We start from the raw sequence: 20,929 nt of genomic DNA, 5'->3' as shown, positions 1-20,929 counted from the left end.
TGTAACTTGCCAAAGATTAGACGATGTAGATGATGTTTTCAAGTAAAATATCATCAATTCGCCTAATCTAGACGTAAAAGGTAGGTTTTGAACGGTTTTGTAATGTTCTGACAGAGATAGTTTTATCCTCGTTCTGAGAATTCCAGAATAACGTTTCTCATTGTGAAAGTAATTCGAGGTAAGAACTACAGTCGTGATTTTGTGAATTTTGAATGTTTTACATTGTTTGAAACACTGGTTTCATATCTTTCAAAACAGGGTGGATTGATATCCACGACTGGTCCACTCAGAGGTTTTCGATAGCCAACTTGAAACACTGGGTTTTTGGGTCACAGAATTAAGGTCTTGTGTAATATGACCTAACATTATTATTCGTTTGTTTGTTTTTTGAATTTCGCACAAAGCTACTCGAGGGCTATCTGTGCTAGCCGTCCTTAATTTAGCAGTGTAAGACTAGAGGGAAGGCAGCTAGTCATCATCACCCACCGCCAACTCTTGGGCTACTCTTTTATCAACGAATAGTGGGATTGACCGTGACATTATAACGCCCCCACGGCTGAAAGAGCGAGCATGTTTGGCGCGACCGGGATGCGAACCCGCAACCCTCAGATTACAAGTCGCATTTCGATGAAAATAAGTCAAATATTTGTAGAAACACTTTGTAAATAACTACGATTCAGAAACTTCATAGACTGTGTGTTTCAAGTTAAGCACAAAGCTACACAATGGGTTCTATCCACCACGGGTATCGAAACTCGATTTCCAGTGCGCAGGCATACCGCTGTGCCACTGGAGGGGAGGAACATTGATAATAACCATCGTATTGATTTTACGTATATTTACTTGTAGCCAAATTATGTTAAATCATAAAAATAAATTGAATATGGATCCTTTAAACTTCCGTTTTCTAGAGCTGAAGAGTCGCGCTTTTTGACCAATAAATAGTTGAGAAAATTTTCTACCTTTTCACGAGCTTTCTGTAAGTAACGAATATAGATACTCTTCGGTATATATAAAGGCATTTCGTTGAAACGCCAGATCCGTTAAAATGTAAAAAGACGATTCTTCGACTAAAATAAGCTATATATATAAAATTGTGAAGGGTTGAAATTCTACCATATTTCAATAAACTCCGTTGACATGAATTTAAAAAATATAAAAGTTGTTAAATTATTTATTCTACGATAGTATTTAAGCACTTTGTAAGGCAACAAAGTTCGTTAATAAGCGTAATATCACATTTTAAAGCAATGATTGCATTCCTTTCCGGATGATTTAACATCCACTCTTGTAATCAAACACTCTATCAACGCACAGCTCATCTCGTTGTGGATCTTTTCACAGTCTTGGACAGTTGAAAAGTAAGACTGATGTAGAACATATTACCTATCTATCTATATTCCCCCAAGTGGCTCAGCGGTATATCTGCGGACTTACAACGCTAAAAACCGCGTTTCGATACCTGTAATGGGCAGAGCACAGATAGCCCATTGCGTATTTAATTCAAAACAACAACAACGATCTATCTATATATATGTACACACACACTAACAACAACGATCTATCTATATATATGTACACACACACTCTCCTTCTTCCAGCACATGAGGTAGGTGTTTTAAGAAACCATGAAAAGTTAGTTTGTTTTTTTAATTTCGCGCAAAGCTACATGAGGGCTATCTGCGCTAGCCATCCTCAATTTAGCAGTATAAGACTAGAGAGAAAGCAGCTAGTCATCACCATCCACCGCCAACTCTTGGGCTACCCTTTTTACCAACGAATAGTGGGATTGACCGTGACAGTATAACGCCCAAATGGCTATAAGGGCGAGCATGTTTGGTGTGACGGGGTTTCGAACAAGTGACCCTCAGTCCTAACCTCCTGGCCATGCCGAGCCACTGTGAAAACCGTGCATGGGTATACAGGAAATGTAGTTAATTAATTTCTGTGGGAAGTTTATTGGCCAAAGTTTACATAACAGCAAAATTCAAGTATAAGGGAAAGAAAAATCGTGAATAATACTTAGATTTCCTATTCCTCTATAATTTGCGAAGGTTTTGGTATTTTCATAGTCAGGAGTTATTATAAACAACACTTATTAAAGTTTGGTAGAACAGAATATTCCCGCAAAGCCACAAGAGAACTATCTTCACTAGCCTCGGTAGTTTTGAACTGATAGAAGAGAGGGAAGGCTAGTCATAATTACCCACTGTCAGTTCTTGGAACTACTATTTTCCAACGAGTAAGAAATTTCACTTTCGTCACATTATAAAGCTTCCATGACTGAAAGGGCGAACATGTTCGCGACTGGTCTCGATCCCGCGACCCACAGATTACTACGAGTCAAGTGCCCAAACAATCAGATCACACTAGAATTCATACAGTAAATACCAACTAAATATCTTGGGAAGGTGAAAATATCTAGATATGAATATTTAAATCTAGTTATATAACTAACAAATGTCGCTTTATGGATACACAATCAAATTATTTGTATCTTTCTCGGTTTGTTTCCCACAGTATTTCCGCCATATTACTTTATATATTCATTTCAACTTTTACGCTTCTGTGCGTTTTTCATTTGTATTCTAAACTATCAGATGCCTGTTGAATCAATTCAACAGTAATTTTCCTAAAAAGAATGATGAATAGATATAAAATGTGCAGTAAACTTAATCTCTTAGATCAGAATATGATTGTCTAGCGGGCTGTCTAGAACTGTCTTTTATCATTCCACGTGCTATTTCAATAAGGAAAATTACACTGCGTTTGTTTGTTAAGGAAAAGAAACTGAAAACAGTACACTGTTGGCAAAAATATTTGGTTTTCGATGCAATGGCTTTATCCAGTACATTAGTTAAAATAACCAGTAGATGCCACCGTTTTTTGTCTTTTAACTGAGTGCAAGAAAAGACCGTTAACAAAGTGAGTGCTTTTTGACATTTGTCATTTCTATAGGTGTTAAAGGGGAGATATTCAATTCAATTCAATTCATATGAGCGTATTCAGCATGGTACAATAAAATCATGCACGCGTAAAACACTGATGTGAAAAAACTAAAATAAATTTATATCTAAACCAAGCAGCAAATATATTCTCAAACAGGTTCTTCCTTTATGCGTTTTTCCGTTCATACTCCTACCTAGAAATATTACTTTCAACCAGTCGACGGAGTAAGTCTAATTTTTTTTTCATGAAATTCCCTCACAAAATGAAATTATTCTGTTCTTAGTTAGTTTTCTTCTTAGTTTGACCTTTCAGTAGATACGAAGACTGACTAATTGAAATTTTAGGAATTGCAAAATAATAATAATTTTCCTATAATGTACTCTTAAAGATAAACATTTTTATATATATTATTTTTACACGGTTAACCGTTCATGAGTTCCTGAGATACAGAACGTAACAACTATATGTTTAGCTGTTATATACATATTTTTGTAATATTATATTCAACTGACGAGATTTTGTTTCAAACAATGTGAAGTGTGTACGCGGATGTGTGAGTGGCATTTTTATTTCCTGGTTTACTGAAGTCTCGCGCCTCGTGAAGCAGACGAATGAATGTAAATAAACAAGACTATCGGAAAACAATATGGAAAGTCCCCCTGACCCCTAACATTTTGTTGATAGTATGACGACTATAAAAACTGACCACAGACCAGCAGCATGACATATCACGAGACCCGTGCGAGATAGCGGCAGTTAATCAGGTCAAGAAACGCGCTAGAGCTTGAGTGTTCATGGTTCGCAGCCCATTGGTGCTAGCACGCACTCTGCTCTTTAGGATCGTGTATACGCTATAAGTGTGACAGTCAACTCCCAATATTCAGTCAGATAAACGTTAGCCTATGAGTGAGAAGTGACTGGTTGTCTTCCTTCTATCGTATCAGTTCAGAATTAAAAACAGCTGCACGTAGATAGCCCTTGTACCAATTTGAGCTAATATTCTAAACTAAACACGCAAGCTTTCTCTACGAAGTACTGAATGTCGCCGAGTATCAACACTCGTATATCTTGGTACATGCTCACGAGAAAGGGACTCTCACGGTGGCTCAGCAGTAAATTTACAGAAAACGCTAAAATTTGGGGTTCGATTCCCCGTGGCGGACATAACAGATGGCTCAGGTGCCCATAACTACAGATCACTTTATTTACATGCGATACTAAATTTACCTCCGAAGTTCTACTCCAGAATTACAGACACAAATCTCGAAATTAAAATTAACGAAAATTTAAAACACCCGGAACTGTTCACTGCTCTCCTGTTGCAGGTGGCAGTAAGTAATTAAGTTTTATTTCTACAATTATTACCATTGACTTTCCGTTTTAGCTTTCCACTAACTTTTCATAATGTTTTCCATGACAGCGGCAAGCTATTCTGGAACATTTTTTCAACCCATTTCGACCCAAAATTTGGTCGTCAGATTGTTATAAAATGGGTCGCGAAGAGACTTTCGAAATAGATACGTAATAGTATAATTTACTTGGACACTATTTACCATCACTTTAACGAATGGATAAACGAAAAGTTAGAAACCAATGAGCTAGACGGAAAGTACTTTAATAACAATACTCTGTCTTGTGAACTACCGTAATTATTTAAATTATTAGATTTACCTTTTTAAGTGTCACCAGAGGGAGCAAAATCCTTTGTTTTCATAATAAATTCTTCTGCTTGTTTGTGCTTTATCGTGATATTATCTGTTTTGTCGAAAAGCACAAAGCTACATAATGAGTTATCTGTACTCTACCCACTGCAGATATCGAAATTTAATTTCTAGCGTTATAATACTTGAGACAATAGCGAATCGATAAAATAAAATTAATCAGAGAAGGATATCAATAAGTTGGTTGACCCAGAATACGAGTCAGGGTTAGTGAGTTTCATTTTTTTTCTTTGTTTGATATTTTAATAATTATCAAACTAGTATTTTTAAGAAACAACAAACAAATAACCATGACATTTTAAACGTCTCTCTCCATGTCGAAAGTTCCTTTAGGGCACTCAAATAAATAACAGTTCATTCCAAGTAACTAACTACAATATTTCATTGCAATGAATGAACACGTGTGCTTTCTTTCTCGTATCATATTCTTGTGCTCACGCAAACTCTAAGCCTGCGATGTAGACTAATCTAAATTTCAAGAGAAAAAAAAATGAAAGCAACCACGAAGAAACTCTGACAGCCACGCAAATTTTCCGAAAAGAAGGAAGAAAGGGGAGTAAACAAGCGAGTCGGATATGTGTTTGTGTGTGTGTATATATATATATATACTAGGCTTAGGTTTGTTAGCCAAGTGCATCCAAATCCATTAAGACTAAACGACTCTTTCACACAAGCTGCTTTGCACATCGGCTGCACGCAGTGTCAGCGTGTGCATTCCTATCAGGAAGGTCGGCAGAGCGTGCAGTGGGTTAATTCGACTCCAGCACGAGGTATCGGCACCCCTACTTATGCCATATAGCTCAAATGGAAAGTACAGTCATCACTAGCGGAGTGGAAATATATTTCTGCGACTTGTCTCTTCGAATATTTAACACGTGACGTTAACATCCGAATTAAACTTAACTTGTCTACTGAACTATCTTTTCTTATGGCTGTTCTACTTAGATCTAGTCATTCGTTCAGACAAGTAGGAAAGCAGCCTCATTCATTAAACACGCCTACTTCAACATTATTCAAGTTTTATATCTTATGTTCTCTATATACCTGTTTGGTCATCCATGCGTGGTCTTAACCGTATATTACTGTTGTTAAAAAAGCGCTTTAATATGGAACTATAGTTTACTATCGTCCGTTTTGGTTTTACGCAAAACATTAAAAAATGTCATACTTATTACATTATAATTATTGTCAATCGCTAAATATATTTTCTTCGAGCGTTCACAGGTAGCAAAAGTATTAATTCCCATACGGTAATTTAAAGAAAAGCTACCTGCATAGTCTTTCTCATTTTATCAAGGTATAAAGAGATGTATGACACAACATTGTTCATATATATCTTACATTGATGTAATAACTTCTACTAAGCTTATTCCCTAAACATTTTTTTAAACATTTTCATTGTTTATTTTGTTCTTTTCTTTTTCAGATTTTTAGAAATCTTAGTTGCAGAGCAAATAGAAGTTTAGGTTGTATCTACAAAAATATTAAATACAAGTCTAAAGAGGTTATAATTTTATTCTATAAGTCACTGGTTAAAGCACATTTAGTATCTTGGGATCCTTACTTTAAGAAAGACGTTGAATCGTTGGAAAGGGTTCAGAGAAGGATTATTAGAATAGTGCCTAAAATAAATGGTTGTCATATGAGGAGAGGTTGAAATCTCTCAAACTGTTTTCACTGTTGTTATTTTTTAAGATTTAAGGAGTATCTGGTTGAGGTGTTTAAGATTATAAAGTTAATTGATAGTGTTGATACATCATCTTTTATCATATTTAACAGTGATAATAGTAGGACTAGGGATAAATTCTGGCAGAGTAGGAGCCGTTTTCAACTAAGACAGTTTTATTTTTCTGAAACTGTTGCCGGCCTTTGAAATGGGTTATCTTCAGATGTCGTGGAAACAGTAAATTTAAGTGAGTTTAAGAGAAAGCTTTATAACAATATAGATGATAAGGGCTGGTTTCAAGCTTTTTTGTGTTTTTTAATTTATTAATTAATAGTTTTAGTTTAGCTTAGAAGATGGTCCCATTTTGTTTAAGAACGTTAGGTTATAATAAAATGATAAACCAAGAAAAAAGATGGCGAGTGAAAATATTTTATTGGTAATAAAAGACATGTTTCTCTTGCATTATAGTTAAAATGATTTTTGTTTTATTAATTATATAGTTCATTCATTAGCTCTTGTTGATCTTAATTCTTCGGGCATGGCCTAGGGTTTAGAGATCTCGAATCACAGTATGAGGGTTGTAAGTTCGAGTTCTCGTCATCCAACATGCCCGCCCTTTTAGCCGTAGAGATATTATAATGTTTCGATCAATCTCACTATTAATTTGTAGAAGTGTAGCTAAAGAGTTGGCGGTAGGTGGTGTTGACTGCTAAAATAGAGAAGGTTAGCGAAGATAGCTTTGGTGCAGCTTTTCGCAAAATTTAAAACAAACCAATCTTAATTGTTTAATAACGTTGTTTTACTATTTTTGTTACTTTAACTGTAACGAGAGCTTCAGAGTCAGATAATATATAAATGTGTATAAGTGTATTTAACTGTTGTACCAGTTCAATGGTGCATTTTACAGTTTTTAATATTCAATACTTTATCTTCATAAAATAAAGAGGTCAGTTACCTTTCTGAATCTAGACTTGGAATACAACATTGCACACAGTATTTGATTCAGCAACACGGTCACGTGCAGACATACAATTTGTTGTTAAAAAAGAATGTAATAATATGTTAGCCACACTAAATTTGTTGAATCTGGTGCAGAAGAGACCTTTCGTACAACATCAGGGCTCATTAGGTCGTGTAAGATTCAATAAATACACTAGTGGTCAATACACTGTATAAATTAGCACAGATAGCCCTCGAGTAGCTTTGTGCGAAATTCCAAACAAACAAACAAACACTGTATAAATAGTGTATAAACTGCCATAACTAGAACTGTTTCGGTGTGAAATAGATAAATTTAGTGAACTGCAAGTTTTATTAACGTTCATTAAGTCATTACATATCAAAATTAGGTTTATGACTTTTACTAACATCGAATCATTATTAGTTATGTGTATCGTCATACCTTAACTCTAGAATTATCATTGAGTTTAAAGTGAATTTTCTAAACTATATACGCGCCAAATTTTTTGTAGGCCCATGATTTTTTTGTTATGTAGGCAACATAAAAATGAGTGATTTTACCAAATTCTTTTGGTCACTCCTTACACTGAACAGGCAGACACAGAATTACTCAACGTGATGTAATACGTGGAGACCCTACCAGTAACAGCATAAAAACAAGTTATTAATTTTTAGGGTTATATGAATCATCACAAGGCTTGGCATCAATAAACTGCTCAAACGTTTTATTTTTATCCAACATAAGCAGTGGGAAAATGTTTAGGAATCGTTGATTCGTGCACACTACTTTCCTTATCCAAATCTGTTTCGCAATCTCTCGGCACGTCCATGCAAAACTTCCATTATAGATAGTGGGAAAATGGAGTATCCATGAATTCATGCAAGTCTTTGATCTGCAATACAGTTGCTCTTTGTAATGAGATTAATCCTAAATTTTACATGTTTGTATATTTTGTTGAACCTTAAATGCTACTAGTGTCAGAGATGAAATGAGCTAAAAAGGACTTTATCTTGCTCAACCTACTATTTAGACGTGTCATTTCTCGATAAAAAATATGTCTGGCTTAATTATATCTGTTTAAGGTTTTGTTTTGTTACTAATTTACCAGTGTTAGACAAGAGGGAGTTAGTCAACATCACCCATTTAGCAGTGACAGACGCCAGCTGCTGCCAATTCTTGGGCTACTGTTTTCCCAACAAATATTGGGATTAATCATCATTTTATTACGTCCCAATGGTTGAAAAGGCGGGGATAATCGGTGAAACTCAGATTGCGAGTGGATAAGTAATTGTTATTGTTTTGTAAATTCAACAATTATGTGAAGATGTGAACTACGTGTATGTATTGTTTTATACGTAATTACGAATCTGTAAGTGGTCCTCTCTACCAAAACAAAACAATATGGCTGTCACTAGGCGGCTCTTTTAGAAGAGAAAGTTGCGTAAAAGAAACCTCTCAAAGATTTTGTTGAAACAACTTCTGATTTATTTTTAACAAATATGGTCAATGACTGAGATCATTTTTTAACGACTAGCCTCTGTAGGGTTCTTCAGGAACAGGGGCTAATGAAATCCAGCTTATGTTTTATGGGCAGTAAAAGCTGAGCGAATGTATATCGGAAATCGATACGTGTGTGTATGTTGTTTATACATAAGTATGTGTGTGTGTAATTTGTTATTGTAACTCAAAATCAAGCCGAAACAAAAACAAATTAAACAAAATAAAACAAAAAAAAGGTTCATCAACTGAAAATATCTCAGGGTACACGCAATAATGTGGGATTTTAAAATGTACCCTATAAATGAGAAAGCAAATATATCTAATATATATAAATGCTAGATGCCTTTGGTAACACCCCTTTCGTCTGCAAAAACGGCTCGTTCGGGTTGAGAAAATATTTTACGTTAAAGAGCGAACAACGTTTCGACCTTCTTCGGTCATCGTCAGGTTCACAAAGCTTTATTTTACGTAGAAGAGCGAACAACGTTTCGACCTTCTGTCATCGTCAGATTCACAAAGAAAGCTTTTCTCAACCCAAACGAGCCGTTTTTGCATACATATTTCTCTACAAGTGGGTTTTCGCGACATCACTGACCCCTTTCGTCTGTGTAGTTCAGCAACAAAACTGTGATTTGATATTGTTGTCTTAAGTGTAAATATATAATACTTTGAAAGTTCATGGGGGCTGGCTTAAGTTCCAGTTTTTGTGGTCGTTTTATTTTACAATCTATACATATATTTAGCTTGACCTAAGCATTTCGAAGTTTTTAGCGAATTTTAAAAACATTCATGTTAAGAGGTTAATCGCCATAATTCGTATGGCTGTATTATGTTTTCGTGAAGTTTTTCAGTTTTATAATTACTTCTTTTTGGATAAAACGTATTCTTTCTGTTTCCTCTAAATGTGTTATCATTAGTTTTAACTAATGATGGTACTTGAAATACCTTATAGGTTTAATTTTATACTTTATGTGTGTGTGTGTTTTCTTATACCAATGCCACATCGAGCTGTCTGCTGAGTCCATCGTTGAAAATCCGTAGACTTACCGTTGTACCAGCGGGGGACTTAAACTCTGTGATAGAATTGTTGTTATAACCTTAGGCCTATTGATCTTAGGTGTTTCTTCTCTCTTTCAGCACTTAAACCACAATTTGTAAATTATATGAAATAACTGTAAAAAATATCATGAGGGGTAGGGGTGGGGGTTACAAATCTTCAACTCGTCATTTTATATGTATATATATATGTAGTTTTTGTATAGTTATTTTTTTTATATACGTATGAGTAGTTTATGTATAGTTATTTTTTCTGATATACATATGAGTAGTTTATGTATAGTTATTTTTTTCTGATATATATATGCGTAGTTTATGTATATAGATAAGTGTTTATATGTGTGTACATGCTCCTGAGTACACTATTTAACCACAGTTTTTAATTTGCACACATGACGGAGACGTGAAAGACATCGCAGATTTACACATTTCTCTATAATGATGTTATAGATAAGGTTAGTTGTTACGTTTCAAGTACAGATATCAATGTACTAATGTGTTACCAAAGCTAATATTCCTTAAGTTAGATCTAAAATGATGTTCCAGTCTTTGGACTTGAAGAACAATTTTGAATTCAAGACTGGTATACACGCAGAAAATGTTTATTCTTTTGTTTCTATGTCTTTAAGAGATAAAAAAATTAAAAGTAAAAAAGGCAAATTAATGTTAATGATAACTCATCCTGTCTTTGTTGTTGTTGTTTATAACACGTGCTTAATAAAGGTAAGGCAGTCTTGAAGCTGTCTTCTATCTTAAAATTCTTCTGTTATTCGTCCATTTATTCCGACTTCCTGTCTGAACCTCCCTCAAACTGAGGTGTACAAGGAAAAATTAAAAGGTGGTGTGTCATCACAGGGTACATTTATCTTACCCTGACAAGCAACCAATCAGTTACTAAATTATCTTTGTCTTTTTCCTGCTGTACTTCCTGTATCAATAACTTTCTGTATTTCACACGCCCACAACTGTTTTGTTTTTTTACCTATGCTCCCTTGAAACATTATTAAGACAATACTTTCAATAGTAGGTTATGTTGATATTTTTCGAGGGACGCTGTAAAGAGTTCTGTTCTTTAAAAAAAAAATTTTAATATCACTGAATAATGTTTAGCATGCCTCATCTTTTTTTTCATCTACCTGTAGAGAATGTTAAATTAAGACGACTTTTTGAAGATGAGAATGATGTTTGATGTATATGCAGACTTTAGAAGACGAGATTCTTTTCATGTGTTTTTATAGACCTTATAGGACGAGATACTTATTAAGTGCGTAAATAAACTTTGAAGGCGAAATTTTTATCAGATGTATGTAGGTGGGATTTAGAAAACGAATTGTTCATTAACTATGCACATATATACGTGTAGAGAGATACTTTAAAAGAGGATATTTTTATTAGTTATATGTATATAGACATTAGGAAAGTATTATTATGTATAAATAGACTTTATAAGAGGAAAATTTTATTAGTTATATGTGTATAGACTTTAGAAAATGTGTACAATATTAATTTTTATACTTTAGTATAGTGTCAGAATGATGTAAAGCAACAATGGTAAACGACTGACGAACGTATAAGTTAGGACGACTCACGAATACATTGAAGTAAACTGTAGTGAGAGAAATCTTTATGTACGACACTGACAACATAATATATATTAGAACAACATTCTGTGGTTTAGAGTTATTCTGAAAACTGTACGTACAATTTTACAAAAACTACATAGATTCGAAATTATTCGAGTGGGTTTTGATTGTATTATTCTAATTATATCTACAGTTAGAGGCAATATACCCTGGATATTAGAGAAAGAATATTGCCAGAAAAAGTGTTAATACGTTAAATATTTGGAAAACATTAAGATACCGTTGTGGGCCTGGCATGGCCTAGCGCGTTAAGGCGTGCGCTTCGTAATCTGAGGGTCGCGGGTTCGCGTCCGAGTCGCGCCAAACATGCTCGCCCTCCCAGCCGTGGGGGCGTTATAATGTGACGGTCAATCCCACTATTCGTTGGTAAAAGAGTAGCCCATGAGTTGGCGGTGGGTGGTGATGACTAGCTGCCTTCCCTCTAGTCTTACACTGCTAAATTAGGGACGGCTAGCACAGATAGCCCTCGAGTAGCTTTGTGCGAAATTCCAAATCAAACAAACAAACAAACCGTTGAAGAAATGCCGATTTATACCTCTCTAAACAACGCTTGATAATAGTATAGTTTCGGTGGACCATAAATTTACGTTGTTCACAATACGGATACAGCTTGTGGAAAAAATGTCGACTGAACCTATTCATAAACAGTGTTTGTCAAATTAAAACTTCTTCGGTCACGTCCGAGGGTAAAACGTGTTACTCTTCGTTGCTAAGAGCTCAAGGTTGTGTGGAATGTACGTTAGTTGCTGGAATGAATGATGTCGGTGCGGTAACGTCGTTGTTGGTTTCAGTTTTGTTTATAGAAAATATCAATTATAGTTTTAAAAGGAGCACTTCTCATCAGTATATTTGACGACCGCTACTGTCAGCATGGAGAATTTGTTATTAAAATATTTCTATGGGCAAGGTAACAAAACCGTCTTCATATACACGCGATTCATCTACTTATGTGTCGAGAGTTTGTATATTATTTAATAACATTTACGTGCATTGGCATTACGGTTATACGTAGCCGGTGTTTTTCTCGTTAAAATCGATTCTTTTTTTCTTTTTCCTACTTCTTCTTCTCTTTTTAACGGTGTACATAATAAATCTTTAAAAGGTTACACCATTAGGGTCATTTGTTAAGTTCTATCCTAGAGACATGGTTTATTAGCATTATTTGAGATCGACACACCTAATAAGCACCGAATATTATGAGAAGTAAGATAACTTACACTCATATAATATATTCAAATAAACATATGCGATCACAGAACTGAGCTAGAATCCCTAGAAAACACATAATTATGCATTTTGAAATATTTCGAAATTTAAAAGGCCATATCTTCAGTCAAGTATATCGTCCAAGTTCCTGCTATACAATTATTACCTTAGAACCTTAGGTGTTTACCCTAACATTTCATCACGAGATATTAGGGAACTTCTAATTATTTCTAACCATTCTTATGAATGTTAACCTCAACGTTTCACTTCAACAAAACAGGGGACTTCTGGTTGTTATCAACCATTCTCTTGTGAAGGATCGTTTTTTAATTGGGCAATTAAAACTTATTACTGAGTTGATTGACAAAGATTGTGTTCTGATCAGAAATGCGACCAAAACCCTGAAAGCATTAAATGTTATATAACGTGATTAAACATGTCAATCTTTACAGAGCGTTAATCACTTCATATGAACGATTTGTATATTATAACATAATCAGTGACGCCACAGGCGATATTTCATCATCTATAGGTTTGATTCATGGAGATTACTATTAAACAGTTGAATACAGCCTTAATAGGCTTACGTTTGTACAAATAAATTATAACCCTTTTGAAGGAAGGATATTCATACGTTTAGATCGTTAAATAAAGTAAATACAAATAACCTAACAGTATCTGTTCGTTTTTTTAAAGAAAATCTTCAGTATTCTCTTCCAAAAACGAAAACTGAAATGAATCCAGGCACATACCACATGCTACAGTTAATCAGGTAGCAAAGATTGACTTCAAGCTCTCACAAACAAAAGTTTACGAAAAATGTTAAAAAATTGGCTAAAAATGCTGGTGTATCACTTCAAAATTAGAAAGGACTAACACTGGTTACCCTCTGTAGACTAACGCAAAAGCCAAAAACAAACGCATAAACAATTAATAAGCTGTGGTATTTGAGCAGCTGAATATTCACTGAGGCCACTTTATGTTAATATTTATATTTTAGAGACATTCTGCTGCTGATTGGATGACACCAATCAGTGTTTAAAATCATCTCGATGAACATGCTTTAAGGTGTCAGTAAATGGTACCAAACAAAAACTTTGCTTACATCAATTTATTTTAAAGGACTTAAGCGTTATAATCAACCGACAAGTCAGATTTTAAATTAACTTTAGATCACTAGATGGAATTATACTCCTCCCATGGATTTCTCTATAGCGCCTAGACTCGGCATGGCCAGGTAGGTTAAGGCGTTCGACTCGTAATCCGAGGGTCGAATCCCCGTCGCACCAAACATGCTCGCCTTTTCAGTCGTGGGAGCATTATAATGTGACGGTCAATCCCAATATTCGTTGGTAAAAGAGTCGCCCAAGAGTTTGTGGTGTATGGCAATGACTAGCTGCCTTCCCTCTAGTCTTACACTACTAAATTAGTGACGGCTAGTGCAGATAGCCCTCGTGTAGCTTTGCACGAAATTCCCCTCAAAAAACATCTATAGCCCCTAGGGGGTAGACACCCTGACTTTCCCATCACTTCTCATCCTAGTGGTCAGCAGCGTAGCCAATTTAGTCGTTTACCAACTAGATCTAGTTTTGTTGTTGTTTTATAAGTCTGTCACAGAGAAGCTATCGATAAATCTTTAAACAATGTAAGTTATAAAACTGCTTTTAAATCAATAAAACTGCTGTTAATTTTCTCACTGCTAGAGACATTGTATAAGCTAACTAGAATATCACAAACAATCATTATAACACACAAGTTTATAAATATTCGTACGTAAATATATATATAAATTACTGCCATGACTTGTATGACGCAAAACAATAGTATTTGCAAAAATAACTAAAATAATGTTTTGCCTTGTACCCTCACGAAGGAATTATAATACATATACGCCGGTGGAAGTAGCTGCAAACGGACGAATTTGAGTAACGTAAGTAAACATGGAATAAATACGTATAATAATTGTATGTGAGGATTCCAAATACATATACATTAATCAAAGCTCTCTCCCAATGTGTCAAGCGTTCCTTGATATCTTGAAAATTACTCAATAACTTGATAAAATGTTTACGGAAACATCAACTTTTAGCTACAGTTAATCAGTATAAGTGAAATACGATATAGTGATAGACTTTTAGTTTGCGTTAGAGCAGAGCTGTATTTGGCTACCTGCTGCTTCCACCGCGTACAATGGAACCCCAGATTTTAGCGTTGTAATTCCGTGAGCTTAACTCTGGAACCAACCTTTCCGAAACATGCATGTTTCTCGTATTTTTTCAGCAGATGGCTACTGGCTGGGAATCTTTAACTTAGAGCATTCGTAAGATGGTGGATGTTCACTGTCATTATACACTATCGCACTTTCAATACTTTAAATTCTGTAACGCATGTCAAAAAGGCATGGAAGACTTTTGAATATCCGAACCTCTTCAAAAGGATATTGGAGAAACAATCGTTTTAATAAACGTGAGAAGAGTTCCTTATTAGACGCCAACTGGCTGCTGAACATCCATCATTCTTAAAATGCTGCTCACAGAACAACAGCAACAGGCGGGAAACGACAGCTCTACACAGCGCATGCGCGCGACTTGAATAGACAACAGTTTTGTTTCGAAGTAAATAAATATTAAAAATTTTCATCCCACTCTGGGTAAATATCATATGATTTTTAAATTCATATATATATAGCTTTTTCACAATAGGTTTACAGTCTATCTTCTTTATCATGATGCGTTTTCTACTTGCAGAAGTTGCGATAGAAGGCTTATAGTAAGAGTATTTATAATAATTTTAAAGTTCTATTTGCTTATTTTATCCTCACATTGGATATAAGAGATGCGAGTCCATTGTTTACGATTAACTCCGTTCTAATCATCAAAGTCGTCATGTTACAGGGCTCGACAAAGGTATTTTAATCACTTGCCTCTCCCTCCCTCTCCCGATAATGAGAAGCATAATTCGTTCTTTATTCTTTATGTGTGCTTTTTTTTTTATTCAATTCACAATTTCACACTACTTTGTCCCCTCTCTCTCCTGGAAAAAGTTTTAGAACGATTTTTATAACATTTAATAAATGGCCCAGTAGTACTGAATATGTTAATGAGCTATGTTTTGTTAATTAAAAAAATAAACAGTGACTGAGTGTTCGATGTGTCTTGCGAACCACTCTTTTCAAAGTAGTTTCCATTAGATATATGTTGATAAAGCTACGTACGAAATTCGAGATCTCTTTGACTTAGTGAGTCAAGTAGTCCTTTCTAGTGGTTCAGTGGTAATTCTGAAGACTTATAACGCTGAAAACCGAGTTTCAGTATTTGTGTTGGGCACACCACAGATAGCTCATTGTGTAGCCTTGTGCTTACCATTAATCAAACAGAATAAAGTAGAAATAGAAACGTTAATCTATAATGCAATGTACCTACAAGTACGTGTAAATATCTTACGTTTAAAACACCTATGCGGAATATGAAAGAACGTGCTAAGAGCTTCTGCACCTTTATTCGGTATTTGGACAGCATGTTACGATGTTTGTATACTCTACCAATGTACTGCACTTATTGTCTGCCTGATTTTGGATGAAACAACAGTTTATAATCAGTTTGTGAGTTCCGTCAAACCTTGTGTGAGTTTTCAGTGTCGCTCACTGTATAAAATGCGATGATGCTTTAAAGATTTTGGTCAGAGGTTAAGCTACCGAGGGAAAGTTTACTAAAAAAAATAATTAGAAAACTAAATAATTTTGGGGGAATACTAGAAGTCAGTAATGGACGATTTGTTTCTGGATATTTGGTCTTTTACTTTGTATGAAAAGTGTGGGGCTTGTATCAAAACGCTGAAAACATAATCCATAATTGTGTTATCTTAAGACCGCTTGCATGAGTATTAAAAATTTTATTAAAGTATAGAACAATGTTTCGATCTTCTTATGTCATCTTGAGGTTAACAAAGACAGGATATGCAACTTTACCTCTTATACTTTATTTTAATAAAAGTTTTAATACCCGTACCAGCCGTCTTAAGATACATTTTTACTTCAAGTGGGTTATCTTGTCATCATTTCTATCACGACGTATAACAAGTTCTGTTTACAGAATTATTAATATTTCAAGTGAATGTAAAATGTATTTAAATCAGTCTAAGAGTGTTAGTCTAAATATTTGAGTGTTTTTTTTTCTTAGGGTTTGGTTTGGTTTGTTTTGAATTTCGCGCAAAGCTACTCAAAGCCTATCTGGGCTAGCCGTACCTAATTTAGTAGTGTAAGACCCATCGCCACCTCTTGGGATACTCTTTTACCTATGAATAGTGGGATTGATCGCAACATTATAATGCCCCCATGGCTGAAAGGGCGAGCATGTTTCGTGCGACGGGGATTCGAACCCGCGACCCTCGGATTACGAGTCGAATTTCTTAACCGCCTGGCCATGCCGGGCATTTTCCTTAGGGATGGTCACAGTATAGTAACAAACTTTTAATACACTGTATTACACGTGCATAAGAAAAACAAATCGTATTAGCGAAGCAAAGACGTGGTGAAGTTAATACACCTCGAGTGACTGTTGTATTTTGTTTTAACTAAAAACGTATATACCTCTTATCGTATATTAAAGACGCTACAAGGGACGATTCTATACAGTTAAGTCCTTCAATGGATCAGCGCTAATTACAAGGTTTTATAACGCTAAAATCCAGGGTTCGATTCTCCGTGGATCACACGGCAGATTGTCCAACGAGGTTTTGTTCTAAAAAAAAAAACTATGGTGATGAGAATATATTTTGAAGTAGGTTAGATTTTGCTGAAATTACTCGTTTTTCAGTTACTGCGTTTGACACCAGATGGTTTTAATAAATTATGTTTGAAACTCTGTAATCAAACGTAATGTAATTTATTTTTTGTTACTTGACTATATTTTGTTTTTGGTACAGTAATGATTAATTCTGTATTCTGTTTTCGACGTAATATCAATATTGTTATCATTATAGTAATGATACGTCGGAAAACTGTGGCTTCTAAACGTATATGATTTTAAAGTGAGTGAGTATCTAAAGATACGTGATACTTAACATCACAGTGACTTAGCAACATAAGCTTCATACAATATACTTAAGTCTACCTCTACCTATTTACGTAACATCGGTAAGGTTCTATTATACCAGATCGAGTAATATTCTTAAATCGCTGCCTGATGGATAAGCTATTATAATGTGTACCACGCAGAGAAGTCCTGTGTTGGAAAACATTTAGTAACAACGTTTCTTTCTCACAGTGTCCCCTTCATTGTTGATAGGTTATCTGTTGATATGATATGTTATTAGCACTGTAGCGGGGTTGAAAGTATACATAGACACGTACAAGTGGTTAAGGTTCTTGACCGAGGATCACGGGTTCGAATCCTCATCACACCAAACATGCTCGCTTTTTCAGCCGTGGGGGCGCTATAATGTACGATTAATCCCACTATTCTTTGTTAAAAGAGTAGGCCAAGAGTTGGCAGTGAGTGGTGATGACTAGCTGCCCTCCCTCTAGTCTTACACTACTTAATTATGGACGGCTAGCGCAGATAGCCCTTGTCTAACTTTGCGCAAAATTCAAAAACAAACAAACAAATAAATGTGTTGCTCATTCCCACTGAACAATCCAGTTGTGTGTACGTATACATAGATGTAATGATCGAGTAAAGTTTTAATATATTTTACTTAAAGACTGCCTTCGTTGATTGGTGACATGAAACAGGATGAAACTGATTTATTATTATTGCTTTACACGAGCATACATTTGTAATCTGTTTTCATTCCATTTATATCATATTAGACCTACTGATGAATTCTGCAAAACAATAGTCATTTCGTATTAGTTTACGAACTAATTATTAGACATCGTCGCTGCAGATGAACTAATCATTAGTTACTAATGAGAACTGTATTGAGTTGTTAAAGTATTTACTTAACTAAGTATTACATATCGTGAATTGAGTAATTAAAGACTTTCTATGTTTCTGCTGTATGTTGAGCAGTTTCCTTTACGTTCAATATTTACACGTTTTTATCAAGTATCCAAAAATACCAATAAATGTTTAAGTAACAATTAATGTAAAGCTTGCAATTAATGTGAAGTTGTGCAGCAGCTGGTACTACATACTGTGTAAAAGTTTCAATACGTAGAGACATTTCGCTCAATAGTGATCCTTCGGCCAAACTAAGCCTTTCGCTCTTTTAACAGAAACAGAAACTGAATATGTGGTTGTTATTTTCAGAAACTACTTAGACTATGGAAACGTGATATAACTTTTCTAATAACCACTGCTTTCCTGAAAAAATCGAATCTTTTCTATCCAAAATAAGTAAGTACTGAAAATCGCACGACAAATGCCAATATTATTATAACACTATTTTTTTACGCTCGGTATTCTTAAAGGAAAGTTGATTTAAATATGTATTACGGTTAAAAAATGTTGCTATAAGCATCTTTATATAACATAACATTTCAATACAAAACACAAAGAAGTAAACTATTGCTCGTTATTTCATCTCCAACAGGTGTGGTTCCAGAACCGCAGGTCAAAAGAGAGACGTATGAAACAACTCAGTACACTTGGAGCCCGCCGTCACTTCTTTAGAAATCCCAGGCGGACCATGCGGCCGTTGCGGCCGGGAATGTCTCCTGACGGACTTGATGATAGTCCCGAAATGATGCTTGGCCCTAACTCTGGATACGGGTACTTATCGGGTAAGTAACGATAAAAACTCGGCCTAACCGCAGACGTGCAAACATGTCTCATTGTTTCTTGCTATTATCTTGAACCACTGAGTATATTTTTATCAGAGATGCAATGGTGGATAAAACTGGTCTTTATATTTGTAAGTAAACAGTCCAATCGGTAATACAAATGAAAACAGAATTGTTGATAAGTGAAAAACTGCACCAAGTGCTATCTGTGCTCTTCTCATCATGGGTATAAAAACCCGGTTTCTAGTAGTATAGGTCCCTCGACTTCCCGCTGTGCCACTGGAAGGGAGCACAGGAAAAGCACCAGTCAAAAACATACTTAACACTTGTCACTATAAACTGTAACAGTAAACTTGATTTATCCAGTTTTGAACGCTACCATTTTGAAAAACCTATATCCAACAGAGATGAGCCTAAAGTGTAAAATCAATTTCTTAAAAACACTCATGTAAACCAATCAGCGAGTAATGTAATTAACTACATCTACAGTCTTAGTTGAAAGCCAGCTAGCTCTGAGTGTTGATAGCAACCTAACTTTGAAGATTAAATCTAGAAATATTTGTTAGCAACGTGTTACAAAACAAGTTTTGGACACGTTTCAAAACATTGTTGCAAAACATATATTTACCAGCGTAGCAAACTATAGATAATAAGGTTCAAGGTTCGAGCCGACTATGTCTATGAACACTCTCTTCATTCTCAACTGCGAAAAGTTTCATAACTACAAGAGCCAAATTCTGCGTTTCGGTTAACAGTAGCCGTATATTAGGCTATTGACTGGGTTGCCTTCTTTCTGACTATCAGCTTTGAATTGGCATTCTCTATGCCTGAACCTTAAGGTTCTCTTGTTTTTGCTGTTTAGCTTAAGGTGTCGTTAAAGTTAACGATATCAGACGCTGAAACAACTTGCGTCAGATGTAAAAATTGTATATATATATCTCTTAACTTTTACTTCAGATTCGTCTAAAAAATACATTTGTGCAGACATTATGACACTAAATCAGCGATCATATAATCGCAGATAAAACTCACTTAGTTTGATGTATTGTCACAGAAAACGTTCCATACACATGTACAAATAAGAAACTATGCAGATAGAGTTCCAGTTTTATACTCTTCAGTACAATCAATGAAACTACTGTGTTTTGTTTTTAACCTGTTTATGTAACTTAATGCTTTCAAATGTATTTAAGCTTCTGTTTCAAACTGCTTAGTGTGAAACAAACGAACACGAGTTACATGTACAGCATAAAGTTTGCTTTTTATTTGTTCATAACTGATATTCTAAATTCTCCTGATGCACCATGTAGACTCAACTTTAGCTTGATTTTTGTACTTAAACGGTTGGAATTTTCTTTTATTTCAGTCGACGGTAAAAAAACAACGTCTTTAATGTTGTATGTTTATACAGTTTTAAGCAATTTCTTTCTTTTTGTCAGAAGCAGGAAAGTTAGTTAGCGGGTCGGGCTACGTACGTGAAATCCACTGTTTGCTCCGCGATGC

General features: G+C 35.1%; 1 protein-coding gene across 3 annotated transcripts in view; it reads left to right on the top strand.

The window, feature by feature from the left end:
• The window catches only part of LOC143253317 (LIM/homeobox protein Lhx5-like), a 101,900-nt gene that overhangs the window by 55,745 nt on the left and 25,226 nt on the right, over positions 1-20,929 (top strand). For all 3 annotated transcript variants that reach the window (XM_076506992.1, XM_076506994.1, XM_076506993.1), the window contains exon 4: positions 19,237-19,426. In XM_076506992.1, the coding sequence (XP_076363107.1) occupies positions 19,237-19,426 (190 nt within the window). The remainder of the gene's footprint in view (positions 1-19,236; positions 19,427-20,929) is intronic.

Source organism: Tachypleus tridentatus, chromosome 6 (assembly GCF_004210375.1).
Source record: "Tachypleus tridentatus isolate NWPU-2018 chromosome 6, ASM421037v1, whole genome shotgun sequence".
Lineage (NCBI taxonomy): Eukaryota > Metazoa > Arthropoda > Merostomata > Xiphosura > Limulidae > Tachypleus > Tachypleus tridentatus.
Note: the sequence above shows the minus strand (reverse complement) of the source record. Positions and strands in the feature narration are given on the sequence as shown.